Below are 21,626 nucleotides of genomic sequence, written 5' to 3'. Positions count from 1 at the left end.
TTTTTGGCTTTTCCAGTAGCTCAATTGGTAGGGTTACTTTTGTGACCATCTTTGTTGATTTTTTATAGCATTGTTGTGCCGATTTCTGGCTCCCTTGAACCATCGTTGTTCCACCAGGAGTAGACAGCTTCATACATAACCAGTGCATGCTAATTACTATTCCATTGTCATTTACTATTAGTCGGCCGAGCATAATATTGTATGATAGGAGAATATCAATCACCATAAACTCTATGTAAATTTTCCTCTTATATCCTTCGTCGCCCAAAACCACAATTAAATTAATTGTTCCGAGTAGTGAAATTGTTTTGTTGCTTAGGCCAACCAGAGGGTATATAACTTTGACCAAGTTTTCTAATTTGTGCTTAAGTTTTTCCAAGACTTCTCTCATTAGGAAGTTCACTGAGCTACCTGTGTCAATCAACACTCGACGTATCGTGTACCTGCTCATCTGCACAGATACAACTGAAGGTTCAGGATGTGGTTGTTTTACCTCATGGTCATTAAGACCAATAGCGATTGTCTCCTTGCTTAATCATCTATTCGATGGAGAAGATTATTCATCCTTCAGTATTGCTTGGCTCAACCGGCCTCTTATTACCTATCTTGCCTGTGTTTGGTCCGCCAATAATTACATTGATTACCCCGATCAAACTCTCATCCTTCTCTGTGATGGTATCCTTGCTTTTAGAGGTGGACATTTTTCTTTCATCCTAAATTTCCCTTGTAAATTTCCTAAGCCGACCATCTATAATTAGTCGTTTTATCTCATCCTTGAGCTATCTGCATTCATCAGTGGTGTGGCCATGATCTTTATGAAACTTGTAGAACTTACTTTTGCCCCTTTTTCTTGAAGTATTAGGGTTGAGCTTCTTTGTCCATTTGACTTTCTTGCCATTATCTGTATCCACATCAAAACTTTCGATCTTGCTTCATTTAATGGCGTGCAGTTATGGAACCTCTCTCTACTTTGCTTAGTATTTCTATCCAAGCTATACCCCTCACAATCCGAGTTATAATTCTTCTTGCTTGGTCTTCTGTTATTACTTTACCCAAATTTTCTTTCTTCTCTCAGGGCCTGATGCTCTTCGTCTAGCCTGATGTATTTCTGAGCCCTTTCCATTGACTAATAGTAGTTTACTATTGAGTTTTTTTAATCAAAACGTGGGAGAACTTAACATTCTAGGTCCCTTTTTTCAAAGCTTCACATGTTGTCTCATGGTTCAAGTTGTCAACCTATATTGCCTCGGTATTGAACTGAGCAATATATTCCCTAAGGGATTTCCCCCCTGCTATTTTATTTTCTAAAGATCTAGGATAACTTCTTCGACAGGATGCAGGAAATGAATTTATTCTTGAACATGGTGCCGAACTGATAAAAATTTTGAATTGATTTGGGTTTGACGTGCTAATGCCATTTTTTGGCCAACCCAGTCAATGTCATTGGAAATACTTAGCATAGGTGATAGTCATTCACATTTTGTAGCATCATTGTTTTTCGAAAGTTTGTCACATGACTCCTTGGGTCTATCCTTCTAGAGTAGTTGTCTAACACATGTAGTTTGAATTTTTGTGGGAACTATTTGGTCAGGATCTGTTTGACCAATGGATACTCATCCGCAATACCAAAATTTTCTTCTTCTACTTGTTTTTAATATCTTCATACTAGTTTCACCAATCCCTCATTCACCTTTGGTTGAGGCGTCTCATCAGACTGTTCCTTTTATTCGTTCATTGTGATTTGTTCAGTTTTTTTCATTGAGTTATTTATTGACTGAGCAATTTCCTGCTTGGTCTCTTTGGATCAGGCTAGGTATGCTTTTCCGCAAGGTGTCCTTAAGACTAGTCCAGCTTCCAGGGTTGGTGTTCCTAGAGGAGCACTGGTCCCTGGGATAAGTCCTTTAAGGAAGGCAATTTGGCTTCTATTTCCTCGATGCACTGGAAAACCTGCTTCAGTGTCATGTCTTGAAATGGACTCTACTGATCTATCATGACAGTGCCGTGTGGTGAAATCAGACTGACAATGTGGACAGTGGGCATGGTCAAGTTCTGGGTTATTGCTACGACCGATGGTTCCCCTCCTCCTAATGCGGGGGTGATGGAAATAATGATTTTGTTGGGAGTCCTTAAATCTGCAGCCATTGAAATAGCAAAAACCACAAAAAAATAAAAATGAGTTAGAATTGGAGATTAAAACTCACTAGTAGCATAGAAAATGAAAAATAAAGAAAAATGATATCGGGTGTGGGTTGTCAGTTGGTGATCTGAGCTTCCCATAGACGGTGCCACTGATGTTGCTGAGAGCTTTAGGGGTCTAGTTCCAATGCCATATAGATCTGCAACAAGGCAAAGGGTAAGATGGGTGGCTTTCTAGCAAGCCACTCTGATGCTCAAGTAATTGAATTGGATACAAAAGTATGAAGAGGAATTGTAATAAGGTTTAGAAAGAAGAACATGCATACCTTGTTCCTAGTCTTTCTTTGATATTTATAGGCTTTTAAGAAAAATAGTCATTGCATTAATTGCGGAGGTAATTTCAGATTGGCATTCCGAGATTGCCTCCTCATGATTTGGCTTTCCTTCTTTAATGTTGTTTTTGTCCAGTATAGGTTTCGCTCAATTTGGGTGAGCGAATGATATTGATTCCTTCGTTATTGTTCAGTATGGGCTTAGGCCGAACTATCATTTGTTCGGCTTAAGGATGCTCAGTTTTAGATGTTTGAGTGGACTTTTGTGGGGTTGTTGAGTTGACATTTTGACTACCACATTGAATGTTCATAGGACTTTTGTCCTTATTTTACTCCAGTATCATCAATGATTTTTATTTATTAAATAATTCTTCAATGTATATAAAAAAAATTCAAAGATTTTAGTAATACGCAATAAATAATTGAATTTCATTTAACAAAATGGGGAAAAAATTATTAACGATTTCAAATAGCTTTTTATTAGTTTTATTTTATAAAATTCATGACTAATTAAAAAATAAGAGTATTTAGGTCTTGAGCAACCGACCTAGTAGAACAACTCAAAAGAAAAAGAATGTTAGAGATCTAGAGAGCCCAAAGCGCCTAGGGAGAATCCTTCTTTGATGGGCCTTGTGAAAGAATACACTCATAGGCTTGACACTATATCCAACCCAAAAACTTAAGGTAATGAGTCTATGGGTCTTTCCCACTTATATGTCTCTCACTCATCTCATTTTTTTTTTATGTAGGAATTCTACACTTGTATATTCCCAACAATCTCCCCCTTAAGTGTGAATTTCTTCTACATTGGGCTTACTGGGCTTGCTCTCCCTTAAACGAAAGCCTTTTTTCTTAACTCAAGTATTACGGTGTCACCAAGAGCCCCTAATTACTCCACTAAACCCACTCAAGCATGCACTTGTAAGAGCCATGCCAGAGCCATCACATGTATCGAGAGTTCCCACTCTATCGATCTACTGTTCTCCAGAAGAGTTCCTTCCTCCTCCATTGGGCCTACCAAGAGTCACTTGACTCTTTCATTCATGTGTCAGAGCATCACGAGAATCAAGGACCACCGATTTTATACTCGTCTCTTGCCAAACCAAGGCTCTGATACCACTTGTTAGAGATCTGGAGAGCCCAAAGTGCCTAGGGAGAATCCTTTTTTGATGGGCCTTGTGAAAGAACACACTCATAGGCTTGACATCACATCCAATCCAAAACCTTAAGGTAATAAATCTATGGGTCATTCTCACTTATATGTCTCTCACTCATCCCATCTTTTTTTGATGTAGGAATTCCACACTTGTATATTCCCAATAAAGAAATATAGTTAATTTCTTCATGCTCATTCCACCAGGACAAAAAAAAAAAAAAATTATAGATGCAAGGTATTCTTGAGGTCTAGAGAAAGCTGCAATCAAGGTGAAATTGTTTTTCCTTTTCACAATGATCAAGAGTATATCTATTGATTGATCATGTCATATAGGTCCCGAGTCAAATATCCAATTGCTTCGATTTGAATTATTCGCTTGGCTTATTATTGCTAAGATAATAGTTTAACTTCTTCACATTCAACGTGCAATGAATGCAATTATTGATAGATAAAAGAATTTACAGTATACAAAAGGGTAAATTACAATTTAGTTTATGAGATTTAACAAAATTTATAAATTAGTCTGTATATTTTTAAAATTCATCTATTTATCCTTAACATTTTAATAAACATTTTACTAAGCTACCTTCTGTGGCCTAACAATTTCTACCTGCGAAAAAAGAACGAAACAAACAAAAATAACAGTAATTTTTTTTGTTGAATCAAGGGTTGCTTCTCTCTTATATTCTCACTAATTCCTTATATTTAAAGAGTTAATTTGCCTATTTTTGGGTGATGAAAGCAGAAAATTTTTAAGAGAATTTCAGAGAGAAATTGAAAGTTTCATCTTGTGAATAACCCCTGTTGAACAGAATTCATATTATAATGAAAAATATATTGAATGTGCTCCTTTTGAAGATTGCAATTGAGCATCTACTATTCATCAAGTTTTGGATTTCTTATTTATTATATATTCAGCAGGTTAGCAAATAGCATGATTTAGCATCAAATTGAATAAAGCTCCATATGAACATTAAATTCTTCCATAAATTTTTTGGAAATTATTCTATGAAAACAGATTAAAAAAAATTTAAATGGAAAGTTTTTTTAGCTCACTATTTATAAAATATCATTCAAATGACAACCATGTATCAGTATTGAAATTAATATATAGATGAAGTAGATGCAGATAGGAGATGAAGAAGATGCAAATCGAAGATGAAGAGGCTGACAAAGATGAAAATGGCAGCCATTGAATATGAAATCCTAACCATTGAATATGAAAATAAATTAAGGGATAATAATGTCAAAGCACATAAATTTTCATAATGAAATTATAAAATTATTTTCATTGATTTACAGTAAACGCTGATGAACTTTATCCCTATGTATACACCCAACTAATATAATACGCCACATTGCATAAAATCTTGATGGTTTTATCTATAATTATAATAGGACCTACTTAAAATAATTGTTTATTAATTTTCTATTGGTCGTACACAGCAATGGCAGATGTAGAAAAATATTTTTTCCAAAATCAATATATAAGTAAATTATATAATATATTTAGTGCACTAACAAATAATGCGCTTAATACTCATATAAAAACAATTAAGTTTTGAATTTAGAAATTAAGATTCATACTCTTTTTTTAAATTTAGAAACAATTGGTGTGTTTATACCACAAGCACATAATAATTTATTCAATATATAGTAGTGGTAAAAATATAATTTTTATTATATAAATATATAAATATATAAGAGAAGAGGGATCAATTGATCCTCTTTTATTGCAGTGAATCTGAAACCCCTTCGTGGGTGCAAGAATTTTTCAAAAATAATAATATTTTTAATAAGTTTGAACCACAATATCAAATTTCAGGCAACGTAACCTTGAGCATGTAGAAACACAATAAGGCTAAACAACTTCCGATGACCCAAATGGCAGCCCTAAGACCTGATGAGGAGTGCGGCATCACGGCATACACAGCAGCCATGAATGCCACCATCATTAACATCATAGCAACAATAGTGAAAACAAATGCCCAAAAGAACAGAAAAAAGAACTTTCTCTTGTTTCGTGACAGTGTCAACAAGAAGTGGATAAGCATAACGGAAATGGAGAAGGCCAACGCCAGGGTGTCGGTTATAAGGAAAGTTTTGAAGGCTGATCTTCTAGTTAAAATTGCTGTTCCTTCGTCATGGCCATCTTGATTGTAACCGCCAGGTAAGGTGAAACCTGCCGTAAAAGTTACTGTTGCTATGAGGGTGGCTACTATCTGATGGGATTTACTCGCTTTCTTGAGTTCAGAGATGAACTTATCGTCGATTTTAGCTTGTTCTCTTTCTTTCAGCTGGACTAAAGGCCGACCTCGTTTATATCCCACCCGCCTTAGGTCTCTTTCTGTAAATCCCTGCAACATGAAAGTTCATTCACTTTGCTGTTATAAAAACAAATCAATGCCTTCCAATAAAAGCGAATAATTTTTCATTTTGGCTTAGTGTTGTCAATGAAGTTTTAAGTTCAAGCTGAAAAAAATTTTTCGAAAAAAATTCAAAATCTACAATTTGTGGGGGATGATATATTGGGCATAAAATCAAGTTGGCGTACTAATGGCTCGTAGCTTTCATCCTTTCTTTCGAGCACCACGTCCAGAGCGGTTAAATTTTTATTGTTGACGGCCTTTATATCAACTAGGTGGTGTTCTGTAAGACTACATTCTTCAAAGCCAAAAGCAGCGACTAGATGGACTGGAGTGTTCCCTTCTTTATCTTTCTGATTAATTAGGTTGGCCAGGGAAGGTTCTTCAGTAATAATTTGCACTCCTTTAAAACTGCCGCTTTCCACCGCAAAATGGAGAATATTCCGGCCTCTATTGTCAGTCAGCTCGCAGCAATCTGGGCAATCTGACATAATTTTTTTCATCACCTTTAAATGGCTTTTGCCACAGATAATTGCAATATGAAGAGGTTTCCTTTCATGATTATCGCCAATATAGGCTGCAGATTTATTATCATCTGCTAGTAACATTTCCACAATTGGAATAAGATTGAAGTAGGAAGCATAATGCAGCGGAGTCCATCCTTTTTTGTCTTGTTCTTTGGTCAGACTGTTGTTTTTGTCCAGTATTTTTCTTGTCAAATCTATGATAAAATTGAAAAAGATATCAACTTTTTAAGGGTAAAAAAAAAAGAAATTTAATTAATGAAATTTGTAAAATTAATGAGCTTGATCGACCTAAATTAAAATAAGAAAGATGAAAAAAAAAAAAAGGATTTTTACCTTTATCTTTACTTATCACAGCTTCGTGCAAAGCTGTTCTACCCTTGGGACCGATGTATGCGGGAGAGGGACATATCTCCAATATCTTAGAAGCTATGCTATTGTTCTCCCTCACTGCAGCAAGGTAAAGCGGGCTTTCTCCGGCGGCATTAGCTATGTTCGCAAATTCAGGATTTTCTCTAATCAATGTCTCCACCACTTGAGGATGATTATTTCTCACAGCCTCATGTAAGGCTGTGTCTTCATCTGGGCTTGTCGTCTTCAGCATCTTCTCACTTATTGACGCCTCTGCACCTCTCTCAAGGTCTTCGTGTTGAGCCTTCTTGATGTTGTCAACAAGACATTCCACTATATTTTTATGACCGAACCTTGCTGCAATGTGCAGAGGAGTTTCGCCTTTGATATTGGGCTCAACTAGCAGCGATGAACACTTGCTGATAACTAGTTTCACAAATTCAATGGATTCTTCCGTTTCCTTTTTCACTGCTGTGATATGAACATGTAGGACTGTATTTTTGTTTGCAGTACGCAAAAGATCTAGAGGCTCTGTGTAATCTTTGAATTGGTTAATTCGGCCTTCAGCTGCAGCATTGTACCATTTACGATCCATGAAAGTGATGATGTGTTTTTGTTTGGGCTGATTATTGGTCTCAGATGCTAATTGAATTTCTAGCAAATCTTGGCATTCCGCCATAAATGTAGGTAGCTAGAGGTCGCTAGCTAGTAAAGTTGAGCAATGAAAAATAATGAGCAGGAAAAAGCTTTTACAGCATGATTTGAGATATTTCTCTTCACAAGTTATAACACAAACTTGCCAGACACTTCCATTTTTAAGGAGCTGGAGAGTGGAGAGTGCAGACATATATAGGTTGTGTTTGGTTGGATGGGTTAATTTAATGCATTCATTTTTTTTTTTATTAAGGAGTTTAAATTCATAATTTTATAATTTTTTAAATTAAAATACCACCAACGTTAATTTAACAACACAAATGTGTTTTTATCATAATTTTAAGATAAACAATATATGTGAATTCATATATTTAATATGTAAATACATATTATGTCTTGAATCCATATAAACCTAATCTAAATAAGAAAAATTCTTAAACTGAGGAAGATACAGTTGGGAAGGCAAATGTATTTTGTATGGTACTCTTAATACCTCTGGACAGTTGAATCTTCCATGCCCTCAGGCCATTAGTTGAATAATTAAATACCTGTCTCATAATGTAGAAGGTTAATTACTTTTTTTTTTAATTTAAATAAACTTGTCCAAGTCTTTGAAAATAGAACACAAAAGAGAATAAATAATAAATACAATATTCTCTGATTATTGAAAATTTTGTTAAGATTTTAAAAAAAGAAATTTGATTTTGATTTTGCTGTAAGTATTTCAATATAAGTACTCTGCATAGTTAAATTTAAAAAATATTTAATTTACAAATGTGATTTCAAATTCTTTTAAAATAGATTTCATATAAACATGTCCTTTTATAAAATATTTGAAATCATCATTGAATTAAATGTTTATATATTTATGATCCTAATACAAATTTATGATTCTAATGAATTAATTAGATAACTTTTAAGTTAAATATCATATTTCAAATTCATCAATCCAAATGCAAGTTATTGTTTTTCTAAAATTATGCTATTTAATAATAATTAATTAGTTTTTATAATTTAATTCTATTAATTTTTTTTCCTCTTATTATTTTCTTATACCTAAACTACCCTAACTCCACCCCCTTATTTCTCTTTCCCTATATCGCTCTCATAATTTTTTTTCCTCTACACCCACATCCTTCTCCCCTTCACTCTCTCTATTTTTCATCTTTTAACGGAAATTGATATAAGTTGTATGCATAAAAAAATTAATCAATTTCCTTAAATCTCTAAATAATCAAGACGATAATCTAGAAAAATTATTTTTAATAGAAGAAACACAGTAATAATGACAAGTAATTGAATAAATATAGTTGAACAATTAAAAAAAAGTGTAAATTCATATTTAATCTTCACATAACAAAATTTTCATTTTCATCTAAAAATATATTTTTTAAAATATCATGTTTTCAAAATATATTGACTAATTAATTAATTTTATCAAATAGTAATATTTTTTAAAATAAAGAGACTAATTTAATAGTTTACTAAAATAGAAAGACTAATAATACTTTGAAAGATATTAACTAATAGAAAATTTAATAAAGAGACTAAAAAATTTAACAAAAATAAAATATAAAAATTAAATAATGTTTTTTTTTTAAATATAAGAACTAAATAATTAATTTCATTCAAACAATTATCAATCACCCCCTGCTATATAAATTTCATTAAATTTATTCATTAAAGATTAAGAATATTAATTAGTCTTTGGACTTTATATCAAGCTCTATTAATTTTTAAATTTTTTTTAGCCCAATTAAACTCCTATATTAAATGACCATTAAATCTAACATATGTGCCATGAAATAAATAAAACATTTTTATAAAATTAAAAATTCAAATTAAATTAATTTTTAAAAAAATAGAGTCTCTCTCTCTGTATATTAAAAGCTCAACTGGCTGTTGTGCCCTTTGGCAGGAGCGGATCTATAAAATTAAATCGGTGAATAAAAAAAATGTTTTATTTAATTTAAAAAAAATATTATATACAATAATAAACTATTTAGTAAGAGAAAAAAACATAAAAATGTAAGTAAATTTTTCATATATGAAAATAATTAAATAAAAAAATTATTTCATAAAATAATAAATTATTTATACAACATTAAACTTATAATTGTGAGCCTCAGCCAGTTTTCATCTTCTAAAAGTATTGATGACGGCTTCATTATCAATATATTATCAAAGACATCTTTTCTTGCTTATTAAAAAAAATCAAGGGCATCTTTCTCAATGTTATGTACTCAAATAATCATATCTCCCATCCAATTTTACAATTAAGTTTTCATAATATTCATTGCAGAAAATATGCTTTTAATTCTTGCAATTACAATAATATCAAAATCAATTCACAAGTCAATAAATTAATGAATGCACTAATTTTTCTTATATTACATGTTAACTGTCAAAACAATAAATATAATAATTATTAATTTACCAATCACAAATAAAATTCTAAAACAATGTAAGATTATAAGGTTTTACTATTTATTTTTAAATATTAAAATAATAGGTGCTTAAGGTGAAGTTATTTATAATAATAATTTATTTAAAATAGTTATCATGATGATTAATAATAATTTTTTTTTATTTTGTTATGAATTAGACCGAACTGAATAAAGATTGTGAGGAATCGATTAAGTAACTGAATGGGTGATCAATTAATAAATAATAATTTTTTCTAAAGTTATATATATATTTATATTTAAATGAAATTGATCTCGCTAACTAAAATTTTTGACACTGCCACTGTCTGGAAGAGAGCATTACATTCTCTAAGGCAAAGAAACAAAGTATTTTTCTTTTCCTTTTAATAATACAAAACAAAAGGAAGAAGCAACGAACAGAAGAAATAAACAAAAGCAAAGAAAATATGCAAAGATGTCCCTTCTCCCTTTGCCTTTTAGTGAAGCAACATCCTACAGGGACATGTCAAGCATCATTCACTTAGACATCTATGAAAATTTAAGATGTGTTATATACACTCCTAGTTTCTTTTTTTGGTGGGGTTGCATACTTGGTTGAGCGTAGGGTGGAGGGTAAGAATATTGAGGGAGCTTTATTCCAAAAAAAAAAAAACACAAGCTAATCTATATCCATTAAGGAAGTCAGCATGGAGACTTTCCTCCTCTGTACACGTACGTTAAATAACGTCAAACTAATTCTTAGAGATTTTGGAATGGCCTTGCTGCTTCCATTGCCATTACTTCATTAATCTTGTTATTATTATTATTATTATTATTATTATTTACTTTAACCACTATTTATTGTAGACACCATATTTTAGTCGATCTTCAAAATGAATAACTCGAGTAATTAATATATAATTTTTAATAAAGGTTGTAATTTAGTCGATCTCCCATGTTAGCGTTTTATCCGATCTCAACCAGTTACCTGACCATAGGTCATTTTTCTGAACTGGTAGTAATCTTAAGTTATCTCCCAGATAAATAACAAATTCCAAGTTTATTCGACCTCATGTACGTTCAAGTCAAAATTTTCTGATCTCTCCGTCTCTACTCAACCTGTTCAGATTGGTGTCAGATCTTCGAAACGCCTAATCTTGCATTTTGTTGTTTTCCAATCTCTCTGTGTTCAAAATCTCAAATTGTGGGTAATTTCGCGATCAGGCATCTCGCTGAAATTGTTCAAGCATTTCTTAACCAAGTTGATATTTTATCCGATCTCCAAATAATTGTCCTGACCCTAATAAGTTATTTTCACTAGGACCCGATCTCAAGTCATTTATTTAAAATCTTTACAATTTTACAATTCATTTTACAAATGTTTCAAAGTTTCAATCGATACTTGGTCACAAGGTCTTCCGGTCTCATGTTCGCGAGTACTGTTCTTCCAATCTCTTTAAGTGGCCTTAGAATGATTAACAACCGATCTCAAGTTCTATGTTTGATTTTATTCAATCGCTCAGGAGTTCAGTACTCATGCAAACTTGGTTTGATACTTTTCGATCTCATCAAGAATTGATCAAAGGAAAAACTTAATTCATTTCAAAAGAAAAAAAATACAAAGTCATTCAACAGGAGGGTCTTCCCTAGCCTACTCTTTAGGTACATTTTCAATATTCTCTCCTTCCTCTCTCTCTTCTTCCCCTTCACTCTCGGCCTCAACACCAGGGGTGAGCTTCTCCAACCAGGTAAAGTCTTCCTTAGGGTAGTGCTTCACCAACTCGGCTAAGAGATCGCTGTGGGTGTTCACATAGGCACCGACTTCCTTCATCAGAGCTTCGTCCTCCTTGGCCCTTATCTCTTTAGAGAATTGGGCCAGATTAGCAGCCCGGTAGGCCCGTGCATCTTCAAGCTCCCTCTCCAACTGAGCCATTCTTTCCTCATAGGACCTCACCTAGCCTTCTAAGTTAGTGATCCTATCATTGGCAGTCGAGAGTTTAGTCTTTGCAACTGCCACATCCTGGACCGCCTTGATGATCTCCCTCCTTAAGAGATGTGCCTTCTCTCTGATCACTTGTTGGTTCGCAATCGCCTCTAAGCCCAAACTCATTGTCTGAGTTAGAACATCGTCGATGCTATCCTAGGCCATCCGAGTTTGATCTTCTGGAAAACAGATTGAAGCACCTAAGACTTTAGCTAGATCGAGATTTTCCCGAACTGAGCAGTTCCTCTCCAGTAATTGAAGTAGAACCTGAGCACCCCGAGAAAGCAGTCGAGGGACTGGAATGGCTATTCCAGAAGAACCACCCTCTGCATTCGAAGAGATCGGGGGTGGAGGAGGAGGTTCAGTAGGTTGAGGTGGGGGCTCCGAAATGATGACTTCTACTTCTGAGGCGAGCTGCTCTTGAGGTCAAAAAGAGGAGCTCGGCACCTCTACCAGAGCCCGTCTTTACGCTTGGGCACAGGCAGTAGCTTCTTTCATCTCCAACACTTTTTGAGCGTGCTCCCTCTTCTGCTTGTGATTCTCCTTTGTGGATTCGCCTCTAGCCATACCTGCACATAAAATAAGTTAATGAGTTCACTAAGACTAGAAGACTTAAGGTTTAGGTTTTACCGGAGCCGAGGTAAGAGAGTTGCAGTTCGTAGTTTTCCCGAGCGATCACTTGCATCATCCACCATTTTAGTTCAACCATAATCACATCCGAACACGAATATTTGTGAGTGATCACCTGGTTATTCAATTCCTTCACCATGGCATCCTCGACACTATTCAGAGTGATCTTCTTTGGTGCTTTGGGGACCAAATAATTCCAGCTACGTGGAACGCCCTCGAAACCATTAGGATCTTTACTCCTAAGTATGAAGAACCAATCTTTCCAGCTCTTTAGCGAGGAAGGGAGATCGGTGAAGAGCCCGCAGTTTGGCTTTTCTTGGAAAAACCAATATTCATCATCTTTTTGCCAAGCAAGCCTGTGTAGTTCAACAAAAACCTTCACTATGGGCTCAAGTCCATTAGCTCAGTAAAGACCTCTAAAGGCCACCATAGTCCACCAGGAATTGGGATGCACTTGAGCTACACTAACTCGGTGGAAATTCAGAACGTCTTTATAAAATTCATCCAATGGAAACCGTAGCTCGACTTTTAATTGTTCTTCATACACCATGATCAGGTTGATTTTATCAAAGAAATGATTAGGTTGAAGATCCCCATGGCATCTGATAAGCTCGAAAGAGTCAATCGGGAGATTGTATTCTTGGCTAATGGATTGGAGTTCGGCGTCCTTAAGGACAGATGGTAGTTCATCCACAAATAGATTTTCTTTCCTCGTGGTCGAAGTTTGTGCTTGTTTTGACCAGCTGGCTGACTAGAGATCGGAATAATGGCTGTAGTAGGTTCAGATCGCTCGCTTGGCCCGATCGCATCACCTTCTTCCGAGGTCCATGAAATGTGAACAGAAGGAGGACTTGCAACTCTCTGACTTTTAATATCACTCATTTTCGAAGAATAAATATGATCGAAAAAAGATTAAAACCCTTACTAGAGTGTAAATCGACACTGAAAAATTCAAAAATTGAGAGAGAACATCGAGTGGCTTGGAGAAATTGGAAATGGCATAAGTGTGCAAGTGACTGCCCCTCCCTTCATATTTATACTTGTTTGAGTATTAAATGCTTGCGTGGCCCTAGGTGACGCATCGGTAAGTGGAAACCCAGTCATTTCAGTTTTGCGTCAAAGGAAAATTCCATAAGCATACGGAGGAGATCGAACAAGTAAGGTCAGTTGTGGAAAGTGACCATAGAGCAGATAGTAATGGGATTCGGACGGAAGAGATCGGTGGAATTCGGGTTCGATTAGGATCAAATCGGACATAGTTATTAGAGATCAGAAAAAACAATTAATTCAATGCGAATAATAAAGATAAAATAAAATAAAAACAGAATAAGTAAATAAAAGTCCATTTCATTTCAAAAAGGTCAAATTACATCATTTGGACGATCTCTTCAGATCAACAATTACAAATATCCTTAACCCTACACTCTACCTATCTTGCTCCCACAGTTCTAACTCTTCCCAATCTTAAGATGCTGTTTAAGAGATACGTGGAGATTGGGAAGAAAGCTCTCATCAACTATGATAAAGACTATGGGAAGCTTGGTGTCATCGTCAATGTCATCGACTAGAACTGAGCTATAGTCAGGACCCCTGAGATGGTTAGGAGCCAAATGAATTTCAAGAAGCGGTCACGGACATTAAGATTGAAATTAGCAATCCTCTTGTTCGAGATTGGTCCATGGTTCAAACCAATAAGCCGATCAAGAGCTAGACTAGTAGTCATTTTGGACATTGATCGGTCAATTAGTCTGGTTCCCTCGCCATCATCAGGTGACGTTCTCATAGTTCTCTGATCGTTAGTATCGTCCATTTTCAGGCAATGGGCAAAGAAGTCTATCGAAAAAAGATCAAGGCAATTGTCATGATGAGAATTTTTACCGAGGAAACAAGGTCCAGAAAGAAAGCACATCAGAAATTTACGGAGAAGGAAAAGGTGGAATGTGAAAATGATAGGGTTGCTTCCCTTATATATATAGTCCTGGGCATTTAATGCTTGCAAAACTCGAAGCGACTCATCGATAAGTGGAGAATTAAATGCTTAACCATTATTCGAGGTTCACGGATATAGATCAGATATGGAGAAGAGATAGGATGGAAGTCAGGACATAAGAAGAGATCGGATGCGAAAGGAGTTGGGTTAAGAGATCGGGATAGGAGGTGCTAAATTTGCCAACCATAGTAAGAGATCGGGTAGACTAAGAAATAGCCAACAGAGATCGAAAGGTTTAGGGAATCGAATAGCTTTCTATCATGGCCTTTAATTTGTAAGATTAACTCCTCACCATCAGATCTCAAACAGTTAAAGCATCCCAATACGTCTCAATTTACACCGTTGATCGCACTTGTAAGGATGGATTTGAGACCTTTAGATTAAAAGTAAATAACTAATTTGGCACTTTTCATTCCCAACCCTTGGATCTATTATGTAAGGTAAGACCCCTGACCATTGGATTAGAGAATGAAAGATAGAAATTTTGAACCAAATCCCAACCTTTAATTTTGATTCTCTTTAATTCCAAGACGTTGGATCATGTCCTTTAAATCCAGACTCTTTATCCCTTCCTGCTGAAATCCTGACCCTCCATTTGGGGCACCCATTTCCTATAAATACCTACATGCAATATTATAAAAGGAAGGAAAAAATCACTGTGTCGGGAGAAAACTTTGAATTTAAATGTTGCTGTAGGCTTGTTGCTTTCATTCTGAAGCTTTTAAGGTTTCTAGAGACTTTAGAAACAAGTTTTCTAAAGGATCTTATCACTAGAGTTACTAATACAATAATCCATATCCTCAGCACTAGCGTGCTATCTCGAAGGCTCAATCTCAGTTCATCACTAAGATCTTGTTTTCATCATCTCCGGTAGCTCAAGTCGCTTTGTCACCCCAGCTTTAGTAGCCCCAGCTTTGCGGGACATCAGTATTGGCTCTTCCATCACTTCAGCTCTCCACAGGTAAGCGTTTTAACCTATCACTCTCCAAATATAACTAACTTGTGTTCATGATGTAAGAACTTCTAAGATATCATGTCATGCTGAACTTTCAGGATAAAATAGTATTAGGTTGACTTATCTCACAAATATTACCTTTGGCTTTCTATTGTGACATCCGCGTCACCTCAAAGAATTTTATTTTTATTTTTATTTTTATTTAGTACAAGAATAAAAGTTCGTATGATATAAAAGTTACTGGAATTTCATAAGTACTGAAAGGAGTACGGATGGAAGTGATGACATAGAGAGTTCTGATCTGATTAAAGGGGAAAATAATTGGAATAAATAGACGTAATTTAGTTAGGTGTAGAAAGGTTCGAGCAATTAACAGGAGATCAGAAATCTAGACAAACTCGGACAGTAAGTTATGAGATTAGAAATCGAGACAAGTTCAGATAATAAGATCGAAAATTGAGGTGAGCTCAGACAAGTAAGTTACGAGATTGGAAATCGAGATGAGCTTGGACCATAAGTTATAAGGTTAGAAACCAGGTAAGTTCAGATAATAAAGAGATTAAGAAACCACGCGCGTGATACACTATTCTGATTCTCTAAAAAGGGATCGAGAAAGAGTTCGGCTCAACATTTGCGATTTTTTTTAAAATTCACTTTTCAAAATAGAGGGATTGGGAGAGTCCTTTCCTAAAATTCCTATAGTTTTTAAAGTTGTTCGGCATAAAATGGGGAGATCGAGAGAGAGTCTTTTCCTGAAATTCTGATAGCTTTTGAAAATTTTTCGGTATTAAAGGGATCAGGAGAGAGTCCTTTCTTGGATTCTCATAGTTATACGTTTTGTAAACCTGTTCAGCATAAAATTAGGGAGATCATGAGAGAGTCCTTTTCCTTGACAATCCTTGCATTTTTTTTTATAGATTATTACAAACAAAATTTATCACACATTCTAGTAATCGGTTCGCTAGAGAGTCCTTCCAAGAACTCTGAATTTTATATTGGGACCCGATGGAGAGTCCCCCTCAAGATCCTCATATTAGTAAGGGAGAGTCTTTCCTTTAGTTTGGCTTAATCAAACAAATATTGTAGTTCCAAAACATTAAATCATTTTAAGATGAAATGATACGGGTAAAGGTTTTACCGATAATTATACCAATGATGGGACCTTCCTTTGTTAACTGAGAGTCCTCATTAATGAAGGAAATTCTCTAGGTTTTAATTAAAACATCCTTTTTGAATTAGAGTCCTAGTTAAAAGGAATGAAAACCTAGACCCATATCGATTCTTGCATATTCATTACACACACTGCACCCTCAGTTATTCGAATGCCAATGATGAGGGACATAATGTGTAAGCCGAGAGCCCTTCTCACTCGTTATGAATCTTTAAGGACTGAATAACACTTCTTCGAAATTAGAGTCCTAATTCGAGGAGGGAGAAAATTAACAAATACATAACAAATTAAATAAACACAACATCAATTCATTATAGGGTCATCCCATATGCTCGTGTTCTTGGGTAACCCAAAATGGTGAAATATCAAACATTCTTTTTATCAATAACAGGGACCAACATCATAATTCCAACCCCAAAATTATCAATCTTAAATTATAAAGAGCACATCGTTAAATCTGCTTGCCCTCATTGAGGGATGGGGTGAGATGCCTAACACCTTCCCCACCCGTGCATGGACCCCGAACCTAGAATCTCTGTTTTAGAAGTGGTTTTTATAAATTTTATTTTTACAAATAGTTTCCTTTAATTTCCCTCAAAATTAAAGTGGCTACTCTTCACTTTTCCACTTCGGTGAGAATTGTCTGGCTACCGTAAAACCCTTGCAACAGCTTGGCGACTCCGTTGGTGATTCTAAATTAACCCCGGTTTAGAGGTCCAAATAAAGCAGATTTAATCTTGTGCTCTTGTAAATTAAAATCGATAAGTATGGGGTTTAACTTACGAAATTGAAGGCCTTAACATTTAGATTATCACTATTCTTTTGGACTTTTGATTGTTTTAATTATTTCACTTGTTATATGTTGTAGCAAGCATCATTTAAATTCCCCTGAATAAGGAAGAGGTGAGATATGTCCCTTCACATATTGGACATTTACACAATGTTCTCACACACTTTAGCCCTATACCTGGGCTTTCTTACCCTTTAGAAAGTAAGAAGGAGTCATGCAGCGGTACCTGTGGGTTCTACCCCCTTAGTATCCATGAAGGCTTCTGCTCAGATTGGAACTTGTTTCACTTATTGTGATACCCGTGGATTTTTCCCGCTAGTATCATGGTAATGGAATGAGGCTCTACTGTTTACAGTAGGGACAATTTGAGGACCTATGACTTTAAAAAACTAGACCTTGAGCTAAACTATCACATTAGTTGAAAACCATAGTAAGCCATCCTTAAGGGTAGAACCATTCAATTAGATAGCGCCTGCCCGGTATTAAGGTTTTCCTATTTTCAGGTAAAAGAGACGTACTTACTTTCACCTTACTCTGTCTATATCTTTTGGTTTTCCTTTCATAATATGAAAGTAATTTTGAATCATACTATTAGGATAGTCTAAACACCTTCCTACTTTGATAGGTGTACAGACATTATCGCCCTAGCAGTATAATTTAAAATTACCTAAATTATGCATCTATTTTTCTGCTCTATTTTCTTCCAGGTGTCATAAATTGGGTGTTTATAGAGGGTAAGGAAAACTCTAAAATGGCATATTCGAGTCAGTCAGCTGAAGAAATTTCAAGACAAGAACATAAGGCTCAGCGATGGTCTAGATTGATTCATGACTCAAAATCTGTACAGATGAAAGAAGTAGATACAGTAGCAGAAGTCCACCCATTGCCCCCATTCGATCCTGACAAGATTGAAATTAGAAATGCCAGCCTCGATGGTTTGCTGAATAGTTGGAAATCACTGCCCATCCATGCCCAAGCAAAATTCAAGGGAAAGTATGAAAAAATTGCCACCTTGACACAGGTCAAAGTACAAACTCCTGCACTAAAAGCCATATTGTTTACCTGGAGCTCTAGTTATAGGGTCTTCTCCTTTAATGACATAGATACGGCACCGATAATAAAGGAGTATCAGGCACTACTAGAGATCCCTTATGCGATTCAAAACCACATCTATCTTCATCTCGATCATAGGTAGACATGGAAGTGGTTTGCACACATAATAGGAGTCCCGACAGAAGAAGCAAAAGCAAAGGAAACTGTTAAGGGTAATTCGCATGGGTGGCCTTGGACTTACATTAAGAAGCATCTGGACTAGCATATTCAGGATGAAAAATGGGAGATGGCTTTGCCAACATTAGCTCTGGGTATTTATGGATTGATCTTGTTCCCTGGACCTTCAGAAGTTGTAACCCAAAGTGTGGTGGAGTTATTTTGGGCAGTAGAAAAGCAGAATATCAATCCAATGCCTGCTGTCCTCATTGAAACCTTTTTTACTCTAATATATTGTCAATAACAGGGTAAAGTGATCATTAAATGCTACCTTCAGTTGTTGTATCTTTAGATCTTGAGCCATGTTTGCCCACTGGAGACTAAAGGTTTAACCTGGTATTCAGATTAGCCAATCATTGAGAAGATGTTGAGGTTAGCAATAAGTGAGAGAAATGAGCGATAATAGCAAGAGCAGATTCTGAGTTTTAATAGCCACAACTATTACTGGAGAAAGTTATGGACTACTGGCCAATCCATCTTATTCTGTATAGGGAATTATCATTTTGGTAGGGCTAACTGGATGTACAAGCTATCTTCCATCTATGGTAATGAGGCAATTTGGTTCGACTCAGTTTGTTCCCAATACCGGAGAATTTCACCAAGCTCATTTCTATTATGAACCTCATAAAGAGGGTGAACTGGAGATCCTACACAAATCTTGGGAAAAGGTAATCTTGATAGAACGGTCGCTTAAAGGGCCAAGCATGACAGAAGAATATCCCATGTGGAGAGACAGGAGGGACAAGGGGTACAAAGTCCCCAAACTAATGGGACCAGAGGATAGTATGTCTCACAAAGGAGTCTGCCTAGATTAAGCTCAAGCCGGGTTAGCTATTCCTATCCAAGTTTTGGCCTTCAAGAATCAGCAATTGAAGGAATGCATATGGCAGTTGGAAGATCAGTTAGCCCAAAGTAAGTAGTAAATTTTAAAAAGAGAAGTAAAAAGGTTCAGAGAGGGTATGATGGCAATTAAGGCAGAGTATAAGGAACAGAAAACCCAGTGGGAAAGAGAGAAAACCTTGCTCCAAAGCACGATAAAAGAGGCCGAGATATAAAATATCAAATTACGAGAAGAGCTAGGATACCATGAGATACTAGTGGCTGAATACAAACAAGAGAAAAAGAAGAAGAAGGTTAAGCTTAAAGAGGAAGCCCAATTAATCAACGACATTTTGAAGGAATGTGCTAGGGAAAGGAAAGAAAGGAGCGACAAGCCACCCTCCATCAAGAATTATGAGAAAATGTTGACCGACTAGAAAGGGTGGTAGCACAAGGAAAACAGGAGCTATTGTCATAATCTGAATATGCCCTAAAGACATTTGATCCTGTAAGACAAGAAGAGAGACCCTATGAATAACTCAAGAAATGTCATTGATCTTAAAAAGCCTCCCTGAACCTAGAAAATAGCCAAATATTGTGTATGCTTGATAAATAAATAATAAATGGATTAGTCAAATCATGTTTTGTGTTTTTCAAAATTATGAATGAATAGCATAACTCTCGTGAGATTTATCCTCGTTAGAGCTATGCAAAAAGTCGTATGTGCCACTTGAACAGGTATCATAGACACGCATACGCCTCCATCATTCACAGTTGGACTATCAAAAAATGCCATCATAAAGTTGATGCAATTTACCCTCGGCAGACACCATTTTGGCAATTATTTGTCACCGTATCCTTTAACCAGTTAGGACATTAATTATGATAAAATTATCTTAAGTAAACTAAATTAATGATACATTTTCTCCACAGAAAACCAATATAGCTCCTAGTAAGGCAAACTCGACTGAGCAAGCTGTTGCACTAAAAAAAGTTTACTTAACGGGGTCCTGAACGAAAAAGATAATGGAAGAACAAGAACAGGTCTAGAGCTTACAAGGCCAGGTGGCTGACTTGAAGGAGCAAGTCTCCGAATTGATGCAAATGATGAGAGAATTAGCTAAAGGAAAAGAAATGGTAGTTCTGCCAACCCTACCAATAACTACACCACCAATAATGACTGGGGATTCAAACCCTCAACAAGGCTAAGCCTCATCGTCTTTCATCTTCCAGCACCCAAACCCTGAGCCTACCAATCCTCATGTTACTACCTTCCAAGGGAATGACCCTGTCTACTTGAATCAGCAGCTTTACAATCAAACTTTGCCTATGCTGAACATTTCCCATCAGTCCCTAATGTGTATGGGGTGGGAAAAGAAAAGGAGAAGATATAAAATGAAAAGCTCACTGCCCTAGAGGAACATTTAAGGGCAATTGAAGGATTAACACCTATGGGCCTCTTAATGTGTCTGCTTTGAGGTTGGTCCCAGATGTGGTGGTACCTCCAAAGTTTAAGGTACCTGAATTTGAAAAGTACAGTGGTACCTCTGACCCACGCATACACCTGGCTACTTATATTGCAAAAATGTCAGCGCTATCAGAAGATGATAAGTTGTTCATCCACTTTTTCCATGAGAGTCTCTCTGGTTTGACTCTACGCTGGTATATTCAGTTGGACAGGAGTAAACTGCACTCCTAGATAGATCTAGCAGATGCATTCCTGAAGTAGTATAAGTTTAACTATGATGTAGCCCCCACTAGATGGGGCCTCCAGAACCTGATACAGAAAGAAGGGGAGAGCTTCAAGGGATACACCTAAAGATGGAGGGAAAAAGCAACTGAGGTTTATCATCCAGTGATAGACAACGAACTCTGTTCTCTATTTATTGAGACACTGAAGGCCCCGTATTTAAACCTGATGATTAGAAATACATCCAATAGTTTTTTTGATATCATTCAGATAGGGAAAAGAATTGAAGCAAACCTCAGATTAGGGAGGTTATAAGAAGTGGTAGGAGAACGCTCTACGAAAAAGACCACTAATTTTGGGAAAAGAAGAGAAGGGTATGTACACTTCATTTTCAAACAAGCTCA

At 35.8% G+C, this 21,626-nt stretch overlaps 1 protein-coding gene across 1 annotated transcript; it reads right to left on the bottom strand.

Moving 5' to 3' along the window:
* Window positions 1-5,437: 5,437 nt before the first annotated feature.
* Window positions 5,438-7,544, bottom strand: LOC110635164 (protein ACCELERATED CELL DEATH 6-like). The gene is made up of 3 exons (XM_021784380.2): window positions 6,851-7,544; window positions 6,179-6,711; window positions 5,438-5,981 (listed from the first exon to the last, which is right to left on the bottom strand). Exons 1-3 carry the CDS (start codon window positions 7,542-7,544, stop codon window positions 5,439-5,441), a joined length of 1,770 nt encoding a protein of 589 aa, XP_021640072.2. The 3' UTR covers window position 5,438.
* Between the last annotated feature and the right edge of the window lie 14,082 nt (window positions 7,545-21,626).

This window comes from Hevea brasiliensis, chromosome 14, assembly GCF_030052815.1.
Source record: "Hevea brasiliensis isolate MT/VB/25A 57/8 chromosome 14, ASM3005281v1, whole genome shotgun sequence".
NCBI classification, from domain to species: domain Eukaryota; kingdom Viridiplantae; phylum Streptophyta; class Magnoliopsida; order Malpighiales; family Euphorbiaceae; genus Hevea; species Hevea brasiliensis.
This window is presented reverse-complemented; position numbering and strand designations above follow the sequence as displayed.